Genomic DNA, 17,839 nt, shown 5'->3' on the forward strand with positions numbered 1-17,839 from the left:
CCGATAACCATTTCCTAGATTCTTTTCCTATTGTGTGTTTCATGGCAGTTTCTCTAAAGACGTCTCTGACCGTCACTGCGAAGGTCGTCGAATTGGTCACAGGAATTTCCAGGGAGGTAACCATCTTAGCAAACTCATCCGCGCCGCCCTTGTTGTCATAAAATAAGTAGCTAAGGGCAGTCTCCATCAAATTCGCAGGAAAGTTAGGCTTAGCAGGTGGCAAAATCTTAGGACTCAAATCCGCATTGCTATACATCCTAGAGCCGTTAAAGTAAATCCCATCGGGTCTACGCTCAAACTTAGTAGGGTCTGCATGGGGAAACATTTTCCTAAAGGCCCTCCAATTCCAGTAGTCCCGATTATCGTGACGCGGCTGCTCCTCAATATCATTCCCAAAAGCGTCGTACATTAGTATATATAATGGATGTTATACCATCGGCACCTAAGATGTACCCAGATAATCCCTATACTACACCCAACGAAACGAACGCAGAGAATTTCAGACTTAAGAGCGACTGTCTGTAAAAATTAAACATACGGCGGAAAGGCTCAAATTTTCATCTAATATTACAGACCAATTTATCAACGCGCTACTGACTAGTAGTTCTTGGAAGAAATAGCCAAAGGTGGATCCCTGGCCTTATACTGTTCTGTATATTTCTTATTGAAATCTGACAAGTTACTAAAAGATGGTATTTTCGGAAATCGGTTGCATAAAACAAGCCAACGCCACGGTTGCCAATTCTAATTTCTTGATAACTCCGATGAATGGAGCAACGGAAAAGACCTTTTCGTGTTGAAGGTTAGTATGTTAATGTTTTCTTTTATTTGTATAGACTAGATTTGAAAAACAATGATGTTTCAAGGGAATTTATTTCGAGAAGTCTTTAGTCACGCAATCGCCAAACAATGATTTCTGCATATTTAATGAGTCAAAATAAAAGCTCTCGCAAAAAGCGCACAATTATTTCCCCAAAATAAAAAATACATTTTTCAAAAGAGTAGTTTCCCAATAGTTGTTGACTATAATTTCATAAGATTTGGAAGGATGGCACATAGGGAAACTCGCAGTTTTCGAGATGCACTGACCAGCATTGTAACTCAGTGCCCATTGCTTTTTATTGTGTAAAATAATTCTGAGTTGTTCGATTTTTATGAAACTACTCTTAATTGAGCAAATAAGAGTTGTACTTTTGGCAGAAAGTATTAGAAGGCTATTTGGATTAATAGTTTTGATACACGGACCAAGCGAAAGTAAGCAATTTTCAGCCATCTTTTGGCAGCGAAAATCGTCCCTGGAGCTCAAACCGATTTTTCCCTATTTCTCGAAAACAAAAAAGTATTTTTCAAAACTAACCACACACACAGCATGAAAAATCTGATTTAATGAAGCTTAATGGTAGCATAAAGCTTGCGTAAAGAAAGGATATACACTCCTTTAAGACAACATTACGTTACGTAAAGTTCGGCTTTGAGTCAGCTTTAAGCCAAGACTTAATGCACTATAAAGAGACTTCTAACTTTAAGCTGTCGTAAATGATAGCTTAAAGTCTTCCTAAAGGTGCCTAATGCTATCGTAATTGTCGCTTAAAGTAACTTAAAATCTAAGAATAAACCACTTTAGTAACTTACTGTAAAGGTGGATGATTTGTATATCATTTTGAGTATATTCAAATTTTAACTGGATTTGATCATCATCAGCTATTCAATGCCCCCACACCCCGTTACGTTTTTGTTCCCAATCGTTGTTCACCCGGTCTCTTCGAACCAAACGATTATAATCAACAACTTAACAACCTTGTTAATTTAAGAATTTATTTATTTATTTTTCAATCAAAACATACAACAGATCATTACAGAAAACTCGCTAATATTTTCTTTCACCATTTTACAGTAAGACATGTGACTACGTTTAGTATAAGGCTTTTAATTCAATGATCATTTGCATGATCATATTTTTGACGTGCTTTGCCAAAATTTAAATAGAAAATAAAATTTCTGGTTAATGTAGATAATGTACAATGCTAGACTGAAATAAAAGATGCTTGCACCAAAACAGGAGGCAGGAACAAATGAATCTGGTCTAATATTATACTCATATAAGAAATAATTAAAGTTTTTCAGTGGAGAACGACTTTGTTGTTGTGCCTCATGTCATGGCTGCTATCACTTGATGGTGCAAAGCCTCTATATTGAACTTGAACAACTTAAATACAAAATCTAATTTTCACAAACACTACTGCTGTAATTTCTATATCTAACTAATATTTGTTGCCATCACTGTTTGAAAAAAAAGTGATATTGCTTTTGAAATATCCAAAAACTATCATAATATATTATAAATGTATAAACTTAAAACATATAAAGTAACCAGCAGTTGAATTTTTTTTAAATATCTTACAATGGAGTTGAAGTACTAATGTTGGGTTCAACCTGACGCACTGCCCATTCTTGGGGGTTGTTGGGGATTGGCCTAGTTGAGAACATTGTGTGCTTCCGTCTTGGCAGCATGCTACGCCTAGATCTCATAGGGAGACTATCTAGATATTTCTGGTCAAGCAGCTCTTTCGTTTTTCTTAAACAAGTCCTTTCCCATGGAAACTTCTTCGTAAGATAAGATTTCAGTTGGGGCTTTTCATCTTCATCTTCAGAAATATCACTCTCGTCAGAGCTCGTATACTCTAAAGTCAAAACTTCTCTATACTTTTCTCTTTTTTCCTGTCCACAATTCACTTTTTCTAACATATCAAGTCGTCTTTGCAATTTCTAAAAACAAAAACAAAAAAAATTACATTAGTCATCAAAACCTCTGTATATTTTGTTTATCTATTTATATAGTTTAATCAGCAAAGGCTTTGCCATTAAGTTAATAGTAAAATACATAATATGTGAAAATGATATTGAGAAAAATAATAATAATACTAATGAAATAAATTAATCAAATAAGTTAATTAAAATCCCTAGTTCAGTACTTTAAGTATATTAATTCTAAATATAGGAAGTGAATATTTTTATTGTGAAATGTTCCTTGAATTGATTGGTATTGAGTCTAAGATATAATGCACCTATCAGCAGCTTCCCTGTGGGATCGACCCACAGGCTGACCAGGGTGATGGGTGGAAGAATATAGGAGGATTGGATCCAGCTATTCCCCCTGGGGTTGGGAAAATTTGTGACATTGGTTTTGCGGCTAAAAAACTGATGTGGGGGATTGTAACCTCCGCATTGAAAATAATTTCAAAACCAATGTCACAAATTTTCCCAACCCCAGGGGGAATAGCTGGATCCAATCCTCCTATATTCTCCCACCCATCACCCTGGTCAGCCCGAGGGTCAACCCCACGGGGAAGCCGCTGATAGGTGCATAAAGTTTACTGTGACACCACTAACTATTGGCATTATGTAGAATTAATCCTGAAAGCAATTAACATTTTGATAGTGTAGGTATGATGCTACCTTTGTATTTCTTTCTAATCTTTAGAATAATAAAACATCATATTTATAAGCATATATGTACAGTACCGCCTGAAATCATTGAGGCATAAGACGCGTCCGTCGCGCGTTCAGTGCACGCGGTAAAAACGCAAATAAGCCGCGTCCTGACCTAGAATTGACTGCGATTTAACCGCGGTTGCCGAAAAAACGCGTCCCATACAGTATCATACTGTACAAAGCGCTGTTTGGTTATACAGTATTCCTACTGGTTTGGCATTCAACGAAATATTTTTTATGGCCCGAGTTCGAGTTTTTTAAAAGTTCCATTTAGGAATCGAGTTCGAGTTTGTACCAACCAGTACAGGAGTCGATTTTTTTTGTGTGTAGAATTTCTTTGGAATTAATTGTTTCATCAATCGAAAATGAGCTACATGTAACTGTGTTTAAATGTGGTCATATGCGATTCTCTTGCCCTTTTGTACTGTATCTTGTGGGGAGCGTTTCTACCTCGATTTTGATCCAGTTGGAATGGTTAATCTATCCAAAAGTTCCAACTATTTTATAAAATAATAGTATTTTATGCTTTCGTGCTTTATTTCAAGGTAATAGAGTAACATTGGACGAAAAAACGAAATTACATTAGATATTTTAGAGCCCGACATAGATAATTGATTACAGTGTAACGCTGCATGTATGACGTTTATCTTGTCGCATACTCTTATGCACGTGCGTTTGTACGTTTTAGATCTCTCAAACATTCTTCGTCCTGCAATTTCCTAAGGCAACTTTTATTTATACTTCTACATTCACAACAGAATTCGTTACTTTGATTCACTCTTGGGCTACTCGAAAGCATAAAATTCACAATCGTGGTGAATGTAGTATTATTTTTAGACTCTTCAGGTCACGAACGGTCTGGGGCTTCGTATTCTGTGTATAAAATCGGAGAATTATTAGGGTCCGCCGCTTTGCATTTTAAATATTATGAGGACTCGTTAGTTGCGAGTAGCCGATTTGAATTTGGTTTTTCACTGCCGCCAGTCAAAAAAAGGAACCGGCAGCGACTAATAGAGAGACAAAAAAAAAAAAGAATTCCAGCTTGCAGGGCTCGATGCAGCTCGCAACAACCGAGTCCGCGTGTAAATTGCATGTTCGCCGGCCATGGATTCATTTGCTGGAAAAAGATGCGTTCTAAAAGCTTCGACTTTGTATTTTGAAATAAAAACAAGAATTAAGAATAGGTTTGATCTTAATAGTTTGCTTCAAACTCTGATAAATTATTTGGAGACTGAACTTTCCTCTAGCAAAATACATATATTGTGTAGCATATTGAACTTTGAAGGTTTAAATTGATGCGGTTAGGCCTCCTCACAGCGATAATAATTTGAGGTCAGTTTATTCATAACTACAGTACATGTAGTTATAGAAGTTTATGGACGAACTTCCAAGTATTTCCGACATTTCAATTTCGAAAATATTCGAAAGTTTCAAACTTCCATATTAATAGACTATCTGACTAAATGTACGTACATTCGGTCGATGATTATGCTACGTTTTTCAGAAAATGCTGCTCATGATTAAAAAGTGATGTCTAGTTTTTGGGGCACTTTCACTGCAAATGTACTCGGTACATGTACTGTAAATGCTACGTTCTATAAACCGCAGTAAGAACGAAAGAGCGTATTGACCGCGTCCATTCGCGTCCATTCGCGTCCATTCCGCGTACAGTTTGCGTTCACCGCACGCGGTAAAGACGCGAAACAAACGCGTTCGCATGCTGCAATGATTTCAGGCGTTAAACAATATTTTAAACATTTTACTTACATCTCTTATCCTTCCCTGTCTCCTGCAAACCCTACGATGCTCATCAGCATTGTTTTTCATGTCTCTCGAGTTTGCATCACGTCTGGACTTAAAGTAGGATGCCCCAGCAGCTACAAAGAAGACCAAAATATATATTCATATGAAAAATATATAATATATCGACACCAATAGCACTCATACCAACAAGAAGTCAAAATCTCCTTGTTTTATGATTCTTACATAAATCAATCAAAAAATGTACAATGATAATTAGAAGTAGCAACTAATTGGAACTGTATCTGTATAAAAAGTGGCCCATCCATTTTTAATTCATGGTCATTTAAATTTTTTTCACAAAGTAATTAATGATCCCCTTACCGTGTCTAATGCATGACTTTTTATATATTATCCCTTTCATTTCCATTTCACCCCCTAATGTACTATATGACCAGTTTCTTAATAGCACATTACTTATTGTTCACACTATGCATAATAGACACTGCATGGTTTCATGAAAAGTATATGTTAGCTTATTATAAAATATTGCTTTTGTTGTTACCTTTTAGTTGGGCATGAGTCCAAGGGCATTTATCACATCCTCCATTATCACCATCTACAGCTTGGATAACTTTTTCCACAATGTCCTGATTTTCTTTGGCCCCATAACTAAAAGCAAATAAATGTCATTTTTATATACAGTCCATGTCATTGTTGCCCACCGAAAAAAGACATTTACACATTTAGACAAAAAAAATATCACCTGTTTTCTCAAACGTCCTGGCATAAGACAAATGCTGAAATACCATTCTCCATCTTTAATCCTTACTAAATGGGATTTTCAATTCACGAGTTGAATTTTACATTTAAAGTTCAGGCTGACGCACACAAGGCAAAGAATACATGATGAAACACGTGATATTTCTTTTAGTCTAAATGTGTAAATGTCTTTTTTCAGTGGACAATGTTAATGACATTGACTGTATTAAATACACAAGCTTCAAACAGGGACAATATAATATATTAACAGTCATAATATATTCAAATATCGTCCACACAGGCATCCCATCCATTGAGAATAGCATGATCGCTGATGGCTTGCACCAATAAAAAAGATAGACACAAAAAAGATAAATGTATTTAGCTATAAATATATAACCTACCTTTCAGTTAAAACATAACCCTCAAAGTTGTCTCCTTTTCTAAGTTTATTATACATGGTTCTAAAGGCTTGCTGTAAGACATAAACAGAATATATGTTAGAATTGTTTCCCTTCCTTAGCATTATGTCCCATAGGATTTTACATGTTACTTTTGAAGAAGGCAGAATTTTAGAGGACATGGCGTATGTTTACATTTCACATCTCGTAGGCTCATGTTATCCGAAATAATATTTCAAAATGTAAAACCGCCAAAACTTTTAACTTCAGAAATGTGTTGTATTAACCAATGCATTAAAAAGCCCTCTTGATATTCAAAACAACTAAAATTCTAGAAAACCACACAGATGTGACTAACAACAGTAGTATTTGAATTTCAGCTACAATGATTTGTGCTACCCGAAAAAATATACGGTTTAATACTTTCGAAGGCAGAATTTTAGAGCACATGGCGTCTGTTTACATTTCACACCTCGTGGCTCATGTTTTCGAAGCAAGAAACTCTTGATATTTAAAATAACTAAAAATCTGGAAAACCACACAGATGCGAATTGCAACCGTATTATTTGAATTTTAGCTACAATGATTTGTGCTAACTGAAAAAATATACGGTTTAATACTTTCGAAGAAGGCAGAATTTTAGAGCACATGGCGTCTGTTTACATTTCACACCTCGTAGGCTCATGGTTTCGAAGCAAGAAACTCTTAAATTATCAAGGCGAAACCAAAACGAGCTAAATTTATTTCACACTTAAACTTTAAACTCACTAGAAACTATACTATATATACACGGCATTGTTGAGGAACCGTAATCTGCTGTGATTTACGGCGGCTCTTTCCAGACTTGCTTGCTCCGAGGCCTGAAGGACTGGCAAGCTCGTTTAACTTTGAGCTGAAATCTTCAAAGACCTTCTCTTGTTTTCTCCCTTGATCTTTTAATTCCTCTCTTAACTTTCTGTTTTCTTCGACAACGCGTTCAAGTAGCTCGACGTAGTGGTCGGATAAATTTAAAGTCGTATCGTCGGCCATCTTTATTACTTTACGTCTTCACTGATGGAGAGTATTCGCACATGTGACTCCTTATAGAACGGAAGACCCCGTATCACGTGAAGAAACGTAAACACCGAAAAGCGAAGACGTCATTGGCTGAAATATGGAGAGCCTGCAGTAATATAGTACAGCCGTATTTTGTTTACCTGGTAACCTGGTTACACTCGTTTACACAGCAGAAATGACAACATTACAGAAAGCGAAATATTTGAGCTGTATGAAGTTTCTTTTTTGAGCCTAAAAATGTCACATAATATAGTTACACGGAAGAGAAAGCAAAATGAGCTGTACTGCGGCCATTGCCATGAAACATTATCGAAGTCAGCTTACTGGAGGCATCGTAAAGCTTACTATAACACGACAACTAATGAATGGACTACAAAGGAATTTCTAAAACAAGAATGCAAACGACAGAAAATCGATGATCAAGACCTAATTTCATGTTCTTCATCAGATGACGATGAACTATCAACATTTACTAGTGAAGGTAGAGAGCGCATAATTCTTAGAAGTAATTCTTGATAGTAAGCCTATGGCAATTAACTTTCCTGTAAATTCTAATAGGTCCCAATGAATTATCATGTGATGTGGATTCGCCTGTGGATTCTGAGGCTGAAGAACAGATAATCGTCCAAGGAAACAGCGATAGTGAAAAGGTGAGTAAAGTAAATTATGCCAAGATGAACTGTCTCAACAGTGTTGTGGTTGATTAAATTTAATATACTTTATTCTTCACTTCGACTCTGAAGATGACTTCCGCTCAGGTTGTCGAAACGTCAGTCACATCAAACAGTCCTTGTCAGGACTACATTCACCCGGATGATCATAAAAAATTATCAGTATAACTATTGTTACCATACATCTTGTTATAATTAAGCAATAGACCTTTCTTGAATTTGCTTAGATGTTCATGAACCAATGATTTCTAGCCACGTTTGGCCTTGATTAATTTAAGAAATCAAGTTTAGTCTCAACTTGGAACCATTGTTTTTTGATCATGCAAGAAAATTTGTGGAAGTGCCATTAAATATTAGTCACATCAAACTAGAGGCTTATCATCAATGCTGTATTCTGATTGGATAAGATACTACTATGCTATAAGTTATAGTCTATTAAATATAAATTCAATTTTTATAATCAGAAATAAGAAAAGCATGAAGCATGACAGCAGCAACATGCTTTCTATTTAGTTAAATGAAACCTTATTTAATTTAAGCCCCCACGTAAAAAGTTTGCTCAATGCTATGTCCCTGACGAACCATGTCACTAGTATCAAAAATGGTTTTTCCCATCATACAAGCTTAAATCACAGTATAATGATTTCTACTTTTTTAATGACAGCATTTTGTGATCTTTTTTAGTCATCTTCAGAAAATAGTTCATACAGTGATGTTGAGGACTCAGGCCCAAATGAATCAGAAGATGAACCTGAAATCTGGAAGGATAATGATGAAGATTTTTTACAAGATATAGAAATTACAGATACACCTCTTCCAGAGCCAAGGGGTCAAGCATCAAAATGTCTTGCATTTACATCATTGCTTCGTTGGTTTGTATATTTTCTGTTGCTTTGGCAGACCACATGCAAGATAAGTGATAATGGATTGGAATGGCTACTACGTTTTGTGTTCCAGTTCTTACATTTACTTGGGGTCACATGTAACAATGAGTACATAATAGAAATTGCCATGATGTTTCCCAGTTCCCTTTATCTTCTTCAGCAATTTGTAAAACTGAATCGGGATAACTTTACAAAATATGCTGTCTGTCCAGAATGCTGTAAATTATATCATTTTGATAGTTGCACTGTTCGAATTGGGGACAGAATTGAAGCAAGAACATGTACAAATAAGCCTTTTCCTTCAGGAAGAAAAAGAGAATGTGGTGCAGTTTTGGCCAGAAAGGTTATTACTGGAAATAACCAAACAGTGTTTTACCCTTTTAAGCTGTATTGTGTGAACAGTGTTATCAACCAGTTAGAGAGCATTCTTAAAAGACCAGGCATGCCAGAAAAGTGTGAAAAATGGAGGAGAAGGCAAATAAAACCAGGAGTCATGGCTGATGTATATGATGGACATATTTGGAAAGACTTTAAAACTTATGGGGGGAAAGATTTCCTGAATGCTAAACGCAATCTTGCACTTGGTATAAATGTTGACTGGTTTCAACCATATAAGAGGAGAAATGACAGGTCTGTTGGCGTTATATACTTCGTTATTTTGAATCTACCACGAGAGGAGCTCTACAAATGGGAAAATGTGTTAGTTGCAGGGATAATTCCAGAAATGAGAAAAGAACCAAAATCCTTAAATCCATTTCTAGATCCCATAGTTGTTGAACTTAAAGCTCTTTGGAAAGGAGTTCGACTACAGACAGGTACAAGCAGCATACCATTATGGCACTGAGCAGCTGTATTGCTGGCTTCTTCAGACATACCTGCTTCAAGAAAACTATGTGGTTTTAAAGGACATTCATCAAATAGAGGATGTTCAAAATGTTTTAAGTTCTTTCCAAGTAGTTTTACAGAAAAAACTAACTATTCTGGCTTTGATATTGAAAACTGGCCACCGCGTGACAACAGAATACATCGATTGAATGCAAACAAGGTCAAAAATGCTCCAAACAAAACAAGACATGAAGCACTAGCCAAAAAGCATGGTGTTTACTATAGCAGCCTTCTTGAACTTGAGTACTTTAATGCCATTCGTTTTACTGCCATCGACCCAATGCATAATTTGTACTTGGGGACAGCCAAAAAAATGTTCAAGCTTTGGGTTGCTGAGGATTTGCTGACTACAAAAATACTTCAGGAAATTGATAAAAGAATTCTAAACTTTGATGCCCCAACTGGCTTTGGAAGGTTGCCTAACAAAATTTCATCAAATTATGGTTGCTATACAGCATCGCAATGGAAACATTGGACTCTCATTTACTCAATGTACTGTTTGAATGGATTGCTTCCAGAAGCACATTTAAGGTGCTGGCAAACATTTGTTCTTGCATGCCAGTATATGTCTCGACATGTTATATCTGAATTGGATATTACAATAGCAGGTGGTCTTTTCCTCAAGTTTGGAAAACAGTTTCAGCAGGTGTATGGCAAAGAAAAGGTCACCCCAAACATGCACCTCCACTGAACACCGCTGCAAAACGTCTGCGCATGCGCGAGTTCATATATTTCAAAATGGCGGATGGCGTGCTTCGAATAGGATGCGATTGTTGAAAGAATGGCCAAGAAAAACTCACACCGTGTAAATTTTTCATCGAATTCAATTAAATGGATTGAACCTAACTTTGTGTGAGAGTTTTATTTGTTTGATCATTAGATTTACCGTTCTGAAAGTATTTTTCGAACTCGAGGATGTTCGTAAACCTTCGTAAACAGTGTTCTCTGGTCCATACTATTAGACAAAGGAAGCAAAAGTCAAAGAGCAAACGTTAAAGTTGGGACAAATTTGCTGCTTGATGTTGATGAGGAATTCTTCGAGTTTATCCACAGGTGCCATTCCAACCATGGCTCCAAATACTTGCCCATAATAGTGTGGATGACTGTCCAAAAAATACACGTTGTTGTTTTGACCAACGAAACACACGGTCATCCCGTTCGCTATGATCAACGCTGCCAAGTTTCGTTCTCTAATTAGCCGTTGTAGATAGAAGGCAAGGGAACTCTGAGGTACTTGAGGATCCACAGAAGTAATAGAAAGATCCAAGGATTCCTCCAATGTCACAGTCACAGGGGCAATTACAGCTGTTAGATGGTGATTTGCTTCAGCTACACTGAAGAATGGATTGCCTAGGGATTGCGTTACATTGTCATATACCTGGTTCCCTCGAGCAATGGCAGACAACAACAATGATAACCATGTTTGATTCAGATCGGAATTACAAGTCAATTGGAGAGTAGCATAATGTAGTGAGCTAGTGTATTCCTTTGCCATTAACAAGGAGATGAAAGTACAGGCATTAGAACCATTCCTTCCAAACAGAGTTGCTTGAGACAGCTGTGGTGGTAAAAACCAGAATTTGGAGGTACCAAGCGATGATTTAGCAATCTGAATATTAACTGCAACTGGATGATGCACAGACTGGGATGTTTGCTGGGAGCTTGCACTGACATTAATTTGTGGTTGCAAAACTGTAAAGGTGTCTAATTCTTGGTCAATGTAGGATTCCCAAGCTCTTGAAGAATAGTATTCAGGATCTACTGTTTGGTTGATGTGGATACTATCGTCATCACTGCCATCACCAAAATCATCATCATCTGAATGGTCTTGGGAAGTTGTGTTTGAACTGGATGTTGGTTTAAGGAGGCTTTCATTAAAGGAAGTTGCTAAGTTATTTATTGTAACATCAAGATTTTTAGTGCAGATGGGACATTTCTTTGCAACCAAGTTGAGACATGTTCTGTGGATGGTGTGGAAACATGGAAGTCTTACAGCATCAGCTGTTGAGTCAGTAACATTGCATTCAGTATAGTCACAGACTTTGGTTGCATCTGGGAATGTTGCTGGGGCAGACTTGCAGTGAGTGTAAGCAAATGGGAGAGCCTTTGCGTCGACAGTTGAGTCAAAGGTATGAAGATGGTACATGTATTTCTTGTTTTTTGTTTTGCCACTGCTATTTTGATTTTGCTGCACCTGAAACCAATACGTTTTGATAGTTAAGATTCTCAAGTCTCAATTTTTTAAATTTATATTTATAACTTACTATATATATAGGGGTTAAAAATGTTTTAAACTCATTAGGTAAACATACCTGTTTTGATTTACCCAAGTTTTTTCCAACTGACTTAATAGTTGAAAGGAGAACCTCTGCAGATTTTCCAGCAACAATACTCATATCTTTTTCAGAACACCCTCTTTTATAAGGTTTCACAAAACTGTTTTGGAAGTTCTGTTCCGACTTTGAAGCTGCCATTGCTGTTGCTTTTGATCTTATTTGCTTTGCATCATCGTATACCTGTACTCGGTCTCTCAGCATACTGTGCCATATCTCAACCTTTTTTTCAGTAATAAGAGTCATCCAAAGTTGTTTCATCTTGTAGTAGCTTGAAAAATAATTTTTATGGTACCATAAATCACTTAGCATTGATATTGTTGATCGATTGTAATGTTTTCTTCTCCAGATTATGAACAAAACCATTAGCCGCAACATTGTCTCAGTGTATTCTTCAAGATCTCCTGACCTAAATATTAAGGAATAATGGAAAAAACCAAGTGGAATAACTTCTTCAAGTATATGAAGTAGACAAGAATATTCAATATCTTTGTAAAGTTTGAATTTCTGAAGTACTTTTGATCTAATTTTTAACCATCCCAGAAAGACAGCATTGATTAAAATATTGATGCGAAAAGGTTTGGGCTTGTTTGGTAAAACTGATCCAAATATCTTGTTGTATACATTTCCCAACATGAAGTGATACATCTTGATTATGTCTTCTTGAAGATTAAGAAAGACATGAAATGGGCCTTGCTCTGGGATTATTGAAAGAATACTTGGATTATTCGATTGAGCTATCAGCTTCTTTTGATAGAACCATGTTGGCCAGTCTCCAGGAGCCGGCAGTACATATTGCTGAAGGTAGTTATAAAGATGAGGGCATTGACCAAATATATGATGAATGGCTGCTTCATAGTCCTCCATACTTTTCAGAGATTGTTCGAACTCATCTATAAGTATTGTCGTACTCAGAGTGGACAGTTCACTATGTGAAAGCTCAGAATATACCCTAGTAAAATGGAAAATATTACTGTGAATTAAAAATGGCTGATGACGAATGTCTACATTATTCTAATTTATGCTATATATTTTACCTTAATTCTCTTATTTGCTGCTGGCTGTTTTTAGGACTGATTGAAAGTCCTGATGGCATTCTTGCAAGAAATGTTTGGTTTCTATCTTTATTAAAGGCATTGAGCAATTCCTTTATATTTGCTACAATTATGCCTCCCCGGCAATTTTTTTCTGTTCCAGACACTTTTACTTGGACACTGCTGTGTTGGCTTCCTCTTTTTAAAGGTAGGTGTACAGCTGGTATATTTTTATGGATGTCCAATAGGCTGCTTGCCATATGTGTGGCAACAGATAGCTTAAGCTCTGATGGAAGTCTGATGGTTAAAATGTTATGGAAATCATCTAGAAGATTCACCATGAGAAATTGTCCCTGTTAGACAAGACAAAAAATATATAATATTCAAATAAAGCTGACTTGCACTTGGTGTTTGATTAAATGAGCATCACCTTTTCCTTTCCCTTAGCAGTTCAAAATATTAGGGATTCCACTGCACACTTCTATATGTTTTTTGTTGTTGTTTTATTTTGTTTTTGTTTTTTTCCTTTTTCAATTATTTTTCAGAACAAAGTACCTTGATAGCAGCCATTATATGTTGTTGCAGCACTCTTGGGTAGGTGTGGATTAGCTGCTGCTTATGTTGATCAACATTCCTTGGACTGGTGCTAAAGCCAAGGATCCTTCCAGCATTTATGGCAGAACGTGAGGCTCCATGCTCTTGGAGAAAAAGGCCTTCATCTTTCTGGAGTGAGCAAGTTTTTTGTGATCTATTGATTCAGAAGCAAAAGAAACAGTGTTGCTGAAGTAATAATTAAAATTAAATTCCAAAAAAGGGAAAGTATTATTATCCTTAGATACATATCACAGATATCTAGCTTAAAGCACCATTCCTCAGTCACACAGCTTATCATATGATATTATGAAACCTCTACCTGAAATAGGCAAGTGTGTGCAACAAAACAACAGTTCTTTGTTCTTGGACAGCAGTATATTCCTCACTGAGGTGGGCATCTTCCCTGGATATAGATTTTAAGACCAGATCATACAACCCAGGTGCATGACTTTTTGTAAATTCTCTCATCGACTGTGGACTGTAGAGCGGGGAATTATTGTTGGCTGTGTAGTGGTGGTACAATGCAAGTTGAAAGCGTTGCACTAGATCATCAAATGAGCTGTCTGTATTTAAAAATAAAATTGAATTAAATCAGAGCAAGGTTATAGTAACATGGTAGGTAACAAATTTAGTATTCATTTAAGTTTTTAAGCCTTGAATATTTATGAAATTGCTTATACATTTTGTATCTACTGATCCCATTGTTTAAATTATAGTGCAAAAAGAGTGGTTTTTCAAAATAAAAATCCTTTTTTTCATTCAATTAACCATTCAAGGTGGTTAAGTTTATTATAATAGATATATGAAAACAAAAAATTAAAAATTACCAACAGTGTTTTCTTTTTCCAGTGCATCATTCATTTTTTCCCAGGTGTCTCTGTCAATCACTACTTTTCCTCTTGAAGTTTTAACTTTATCAAGTTGTTGGTGCTGAAGTTCAATTCCACATATTTCTGATAGAGCATTGAGTCTTGTAAAAAGGTTCGAAAATTGGTTTTTGGTTTCTTTGAGCTTCTCTGTTTTAGGTGAGGTAGTGTCAATAACTGAAGATGAACTGCAGTCCACCAAGTTTTCATGGAGGTGTAAAATGGGCGATCCAGTAAACTGCCATATCTGTAAAGATAGGTCAATCATAAATTCCTGAACATGAAAAACTTGAAAATTGTTAGCCCAGCAATGAGTTTTCCCTTTTATGAAAAAAATAGTAATAAAAAAGGAGAAACGTTATCAAAACATGTTTAGGAGTCACCTTTTTTAGCTGAAGTGGACTTGATAATACTTCGGAGGTTTTCCCTGCTTGGTCTTCGTTTTCTTTGTCACACTAAGAAACAAGACGTTTATTTTCGTTCATGTCCCTTATTATAACAAAAAATTAATATAAAACATTTTCCATTTAGGATTAATTACTGCTTGACGTTCGTACTTATTTTAGAAGGTGGAAAAATGCTAAGCAAATCAGAAACATGCACTTTATGAAAAACTTGCACCTTGACCTTTGACTGTAAACAAAGAACCGAAACGTTCAGGAGAAATTAGAATTTTAAACGATAACAAAAATATCAAAGCTACAGTTTTTCTTAGGGAAAAGGTAAACAAAAACTTTACACATGTGTCTGCTGCTACAAACTGACAAAAATGTTAAAGAGAGAGACTGCAATTCAATTCCAAAAGCTTCAAAGAATGAGAAAGAGTAGAGTTGTTTTGTTTTACTTACTTCTTTTGCTCGCGCTGCCGATGCGTATAGCTGGTGGTTTTTAAAGTCTTCGTCTGCTGTTTGTTTGCATAAATTGCACCAACGAGTTCCTGGACAATACCCTTGTATGCTTGATCCAACATCATCAAATACAGCGTAAAATCTTTGTGGTATTTTGTTCGCATTTAGTCTTGAGTGCTTGAAATAGTCTTGTTTTGGACAAGCACATCGTAGGTTTCCCCTCCGTGCGACATCCCAATGGTACCGACAAAGCCGGGAATTTATCGGCAACCGTGTTACCCTACTTGTCTCCGAATTCACCGTGTACAGTCTGCCTTGGCAAGCCCTTCCTGTTCTTGTTTTTTCAGCCCTCATGCATATACCAGTCTTGTTTGAACCATGTATTAAGACTACCACTCGTAAAAACAACAACACGAAAGTAGCGATAGCAGCGATAGCAGTACTCGACGGCACGCGACCCACTTTACCCTTCATTTTCACCTTTGGTGCAAACGTAAAACTATGTGGTGCAAAAAGTATGTTACTGTAAATATGACACTCTAGCTACTCTGAGAATTTCTCGCTCGGCTTTGCTTTATTCGCTTCGGCTTTTTGAATTTCGCGCTATGGCAGCAAGGTTTGTTTACAAAACAAATAATATTTTAGCGCATGCGCATTGCGTTTTGCAGCGGTGTCCCTCCACTGTCATTTAAAGGAGTGTGTATTGGACCCGTACATGCATTTTGGTGTTTCAGCTTTGAACGCTTCAATGGAATATTAGGTGCAACACCTATGAATGGAAGGTCCATTGAGGTACAGCTAATGAGGAAGCTCATTGTCGGAAGATTTGTATGGAATACTACAATGCCATGTGAATTTCAAGAAACTTTCCTCCCTTTCTTTAAACAGATTGACAGTGATGATAACTCTGGATTCAGTGCAATTAATGCTATGTATTTTTCTGAATGTGCTTCATGTCATAATCAGAAAAATGTGAACTGGAATGACTTAACACTTGTCAGCCTTCCGAAGTCCTATCAATACATGACTTTAGATGCTGATGATTTAGGTCTGTTGTTGTTTTGTTACAAGCAGCTACTTGCTAATGCTGACAATCTAGCCATTGACTCTTTGTCAAGTATTGCAAGGAAATATGCATATGTTTACCTTGGAAGCGAAAAATTTGGCTCCAAAAAAGATAGCAAAAGTCTACGATCCTCAAGGGTTATTGCTTCCTGGGCCAATGATGATGGTACAATAAACACATCCTCTTTAGCAAGACCAGGCCAAGTTAAATTCTACATCCTTCACAGCTTAACGATTGATGGTAATACCAGGCAGTTTGCATTAGCATGTATCTCTTGGTACAAGAAAGACGAGGAAGCCGAAATCTATGGCAAACCTACACAGGTCTGGAGATGTAAAGAATTTGACCCTCCTGGCCCAGGGATATTCATGCCAGCTAGCTCAAAGAATTTTCAGCACTTTTGCCTCTTGCACTATCAACCGTAATGGCATTGAAAAGCTAGTAGTTAGTGCAGTTCCAAGACTGTTCAACTAAATTATAGTTACAGTCAGATATCATGTCCTTCAGTCAGTGAAACATCATCATTTGAAGGTTTATATATTTCCAGGAAATAGAAATTGATTTTTAAAATAGTTTTTTTTTTTACATTTGATACATGTTTCATGTGCTGAACAATTACTGTATTGGTAAATCCATTAGCTATTTAATGAATGCTCAAATTTAATAATTATTATTGAGTTAATAACTGTAATTTTTAGAATTTTTATCTTTTCTTAGTTATTTTGGTTGAAGAAGAACAAAAAAAAAAACCAAACAAACAAACAAAAAAAAAACATGTATTATAACTATTTACTCTACTTAAGAGATGCATCATTGAATAATTTAGAATATAAAGGACTGTAACAGGAGTTTCAATAAAAAGGAATTTTTACAATAAATAATGCTTTTGGGTACTTTGAAGGTATCATTTATATGCAATAAAGCATTGTATGCAATGTTTATGTTTATGTACCACTTTATGCACTATTTATGACAAATTTAAATTAGAGCACATAAAGTTGAACTTAAAACAACATTTATGGCAACTACAAGCATGTGTGCATAAAGTTGTACTCACTCAGGTTTAATCTGCTTTATCATGTAACTTAAAGCTCAATGATGAACTTTAAACAGCAGTTATGAGGACTTTAAGCAAGCATGCGTAAAGTTGAACTTTACGCAGGTTTAAGCTGCTTTATCGTGTGGCTTAAAGTTCCATTATGAACTT

The 17,839-nt window shown here is 36.2% G+C and overlaps 2 protein-coding genes and 1 pseudogene across 3 annotated transcripts in view; 2 read left to right on the top strand and 1 right to left on the bottom strand.

The window, feature by feature from the left end:
- LOC116288005 (uncharacterized) overlaps positions 1-17,839 on the top strand; it is a 190,352-nt gene that overhangs the window by 147,106 nt on the left and 25,407 nt on the right. The window lies entirely within an intron of this gene.
- Positions 7,689-17,106, top strand: LOC148911075 (uncharacterized; annotated as a pseudogene).
- Positions 10,739-13,852, bottom strand: LOC116296520 (uncharacterized). Its single transcript, XM_089030704.1, has 4 exons — positions 13,814-13,852; positions 13,262-13,611; positions 12,204-13,176; positions 10,739-12,085 (listed from the first exon to the last, which is right to left on the bottom strand). The coding sequence occupies exons 1-4, from the start codon at positions 13,826-13,828 to the stop codon at positions 10,850-10,852; spliced, it is 2,574 nt and encodes an 857-aa protein (XP_088886830.1). The 5' UTR covers positions 13,829-13,852; the 3' UTR covers positions 10,739-10,849.

Source organism: Actinia tenebrosa, unplaced genomic scaffold, assembly GCF_029948245.1.
Source record: "Actinia tenebrosa isolate PJP-AT-01 unplaced genomic scaffold, QUT_ActTen_1.0 PGA_scaffold15__27_contigs__length_11533743, whole genome shotgun sequence".
Classification (NCBI taxonomy): Eukaryota; Metazoa; Cnidaria; class Anthozoa; order Actiniaria; family Actiniidae; genus Actinia; species Actinia tenebrosa.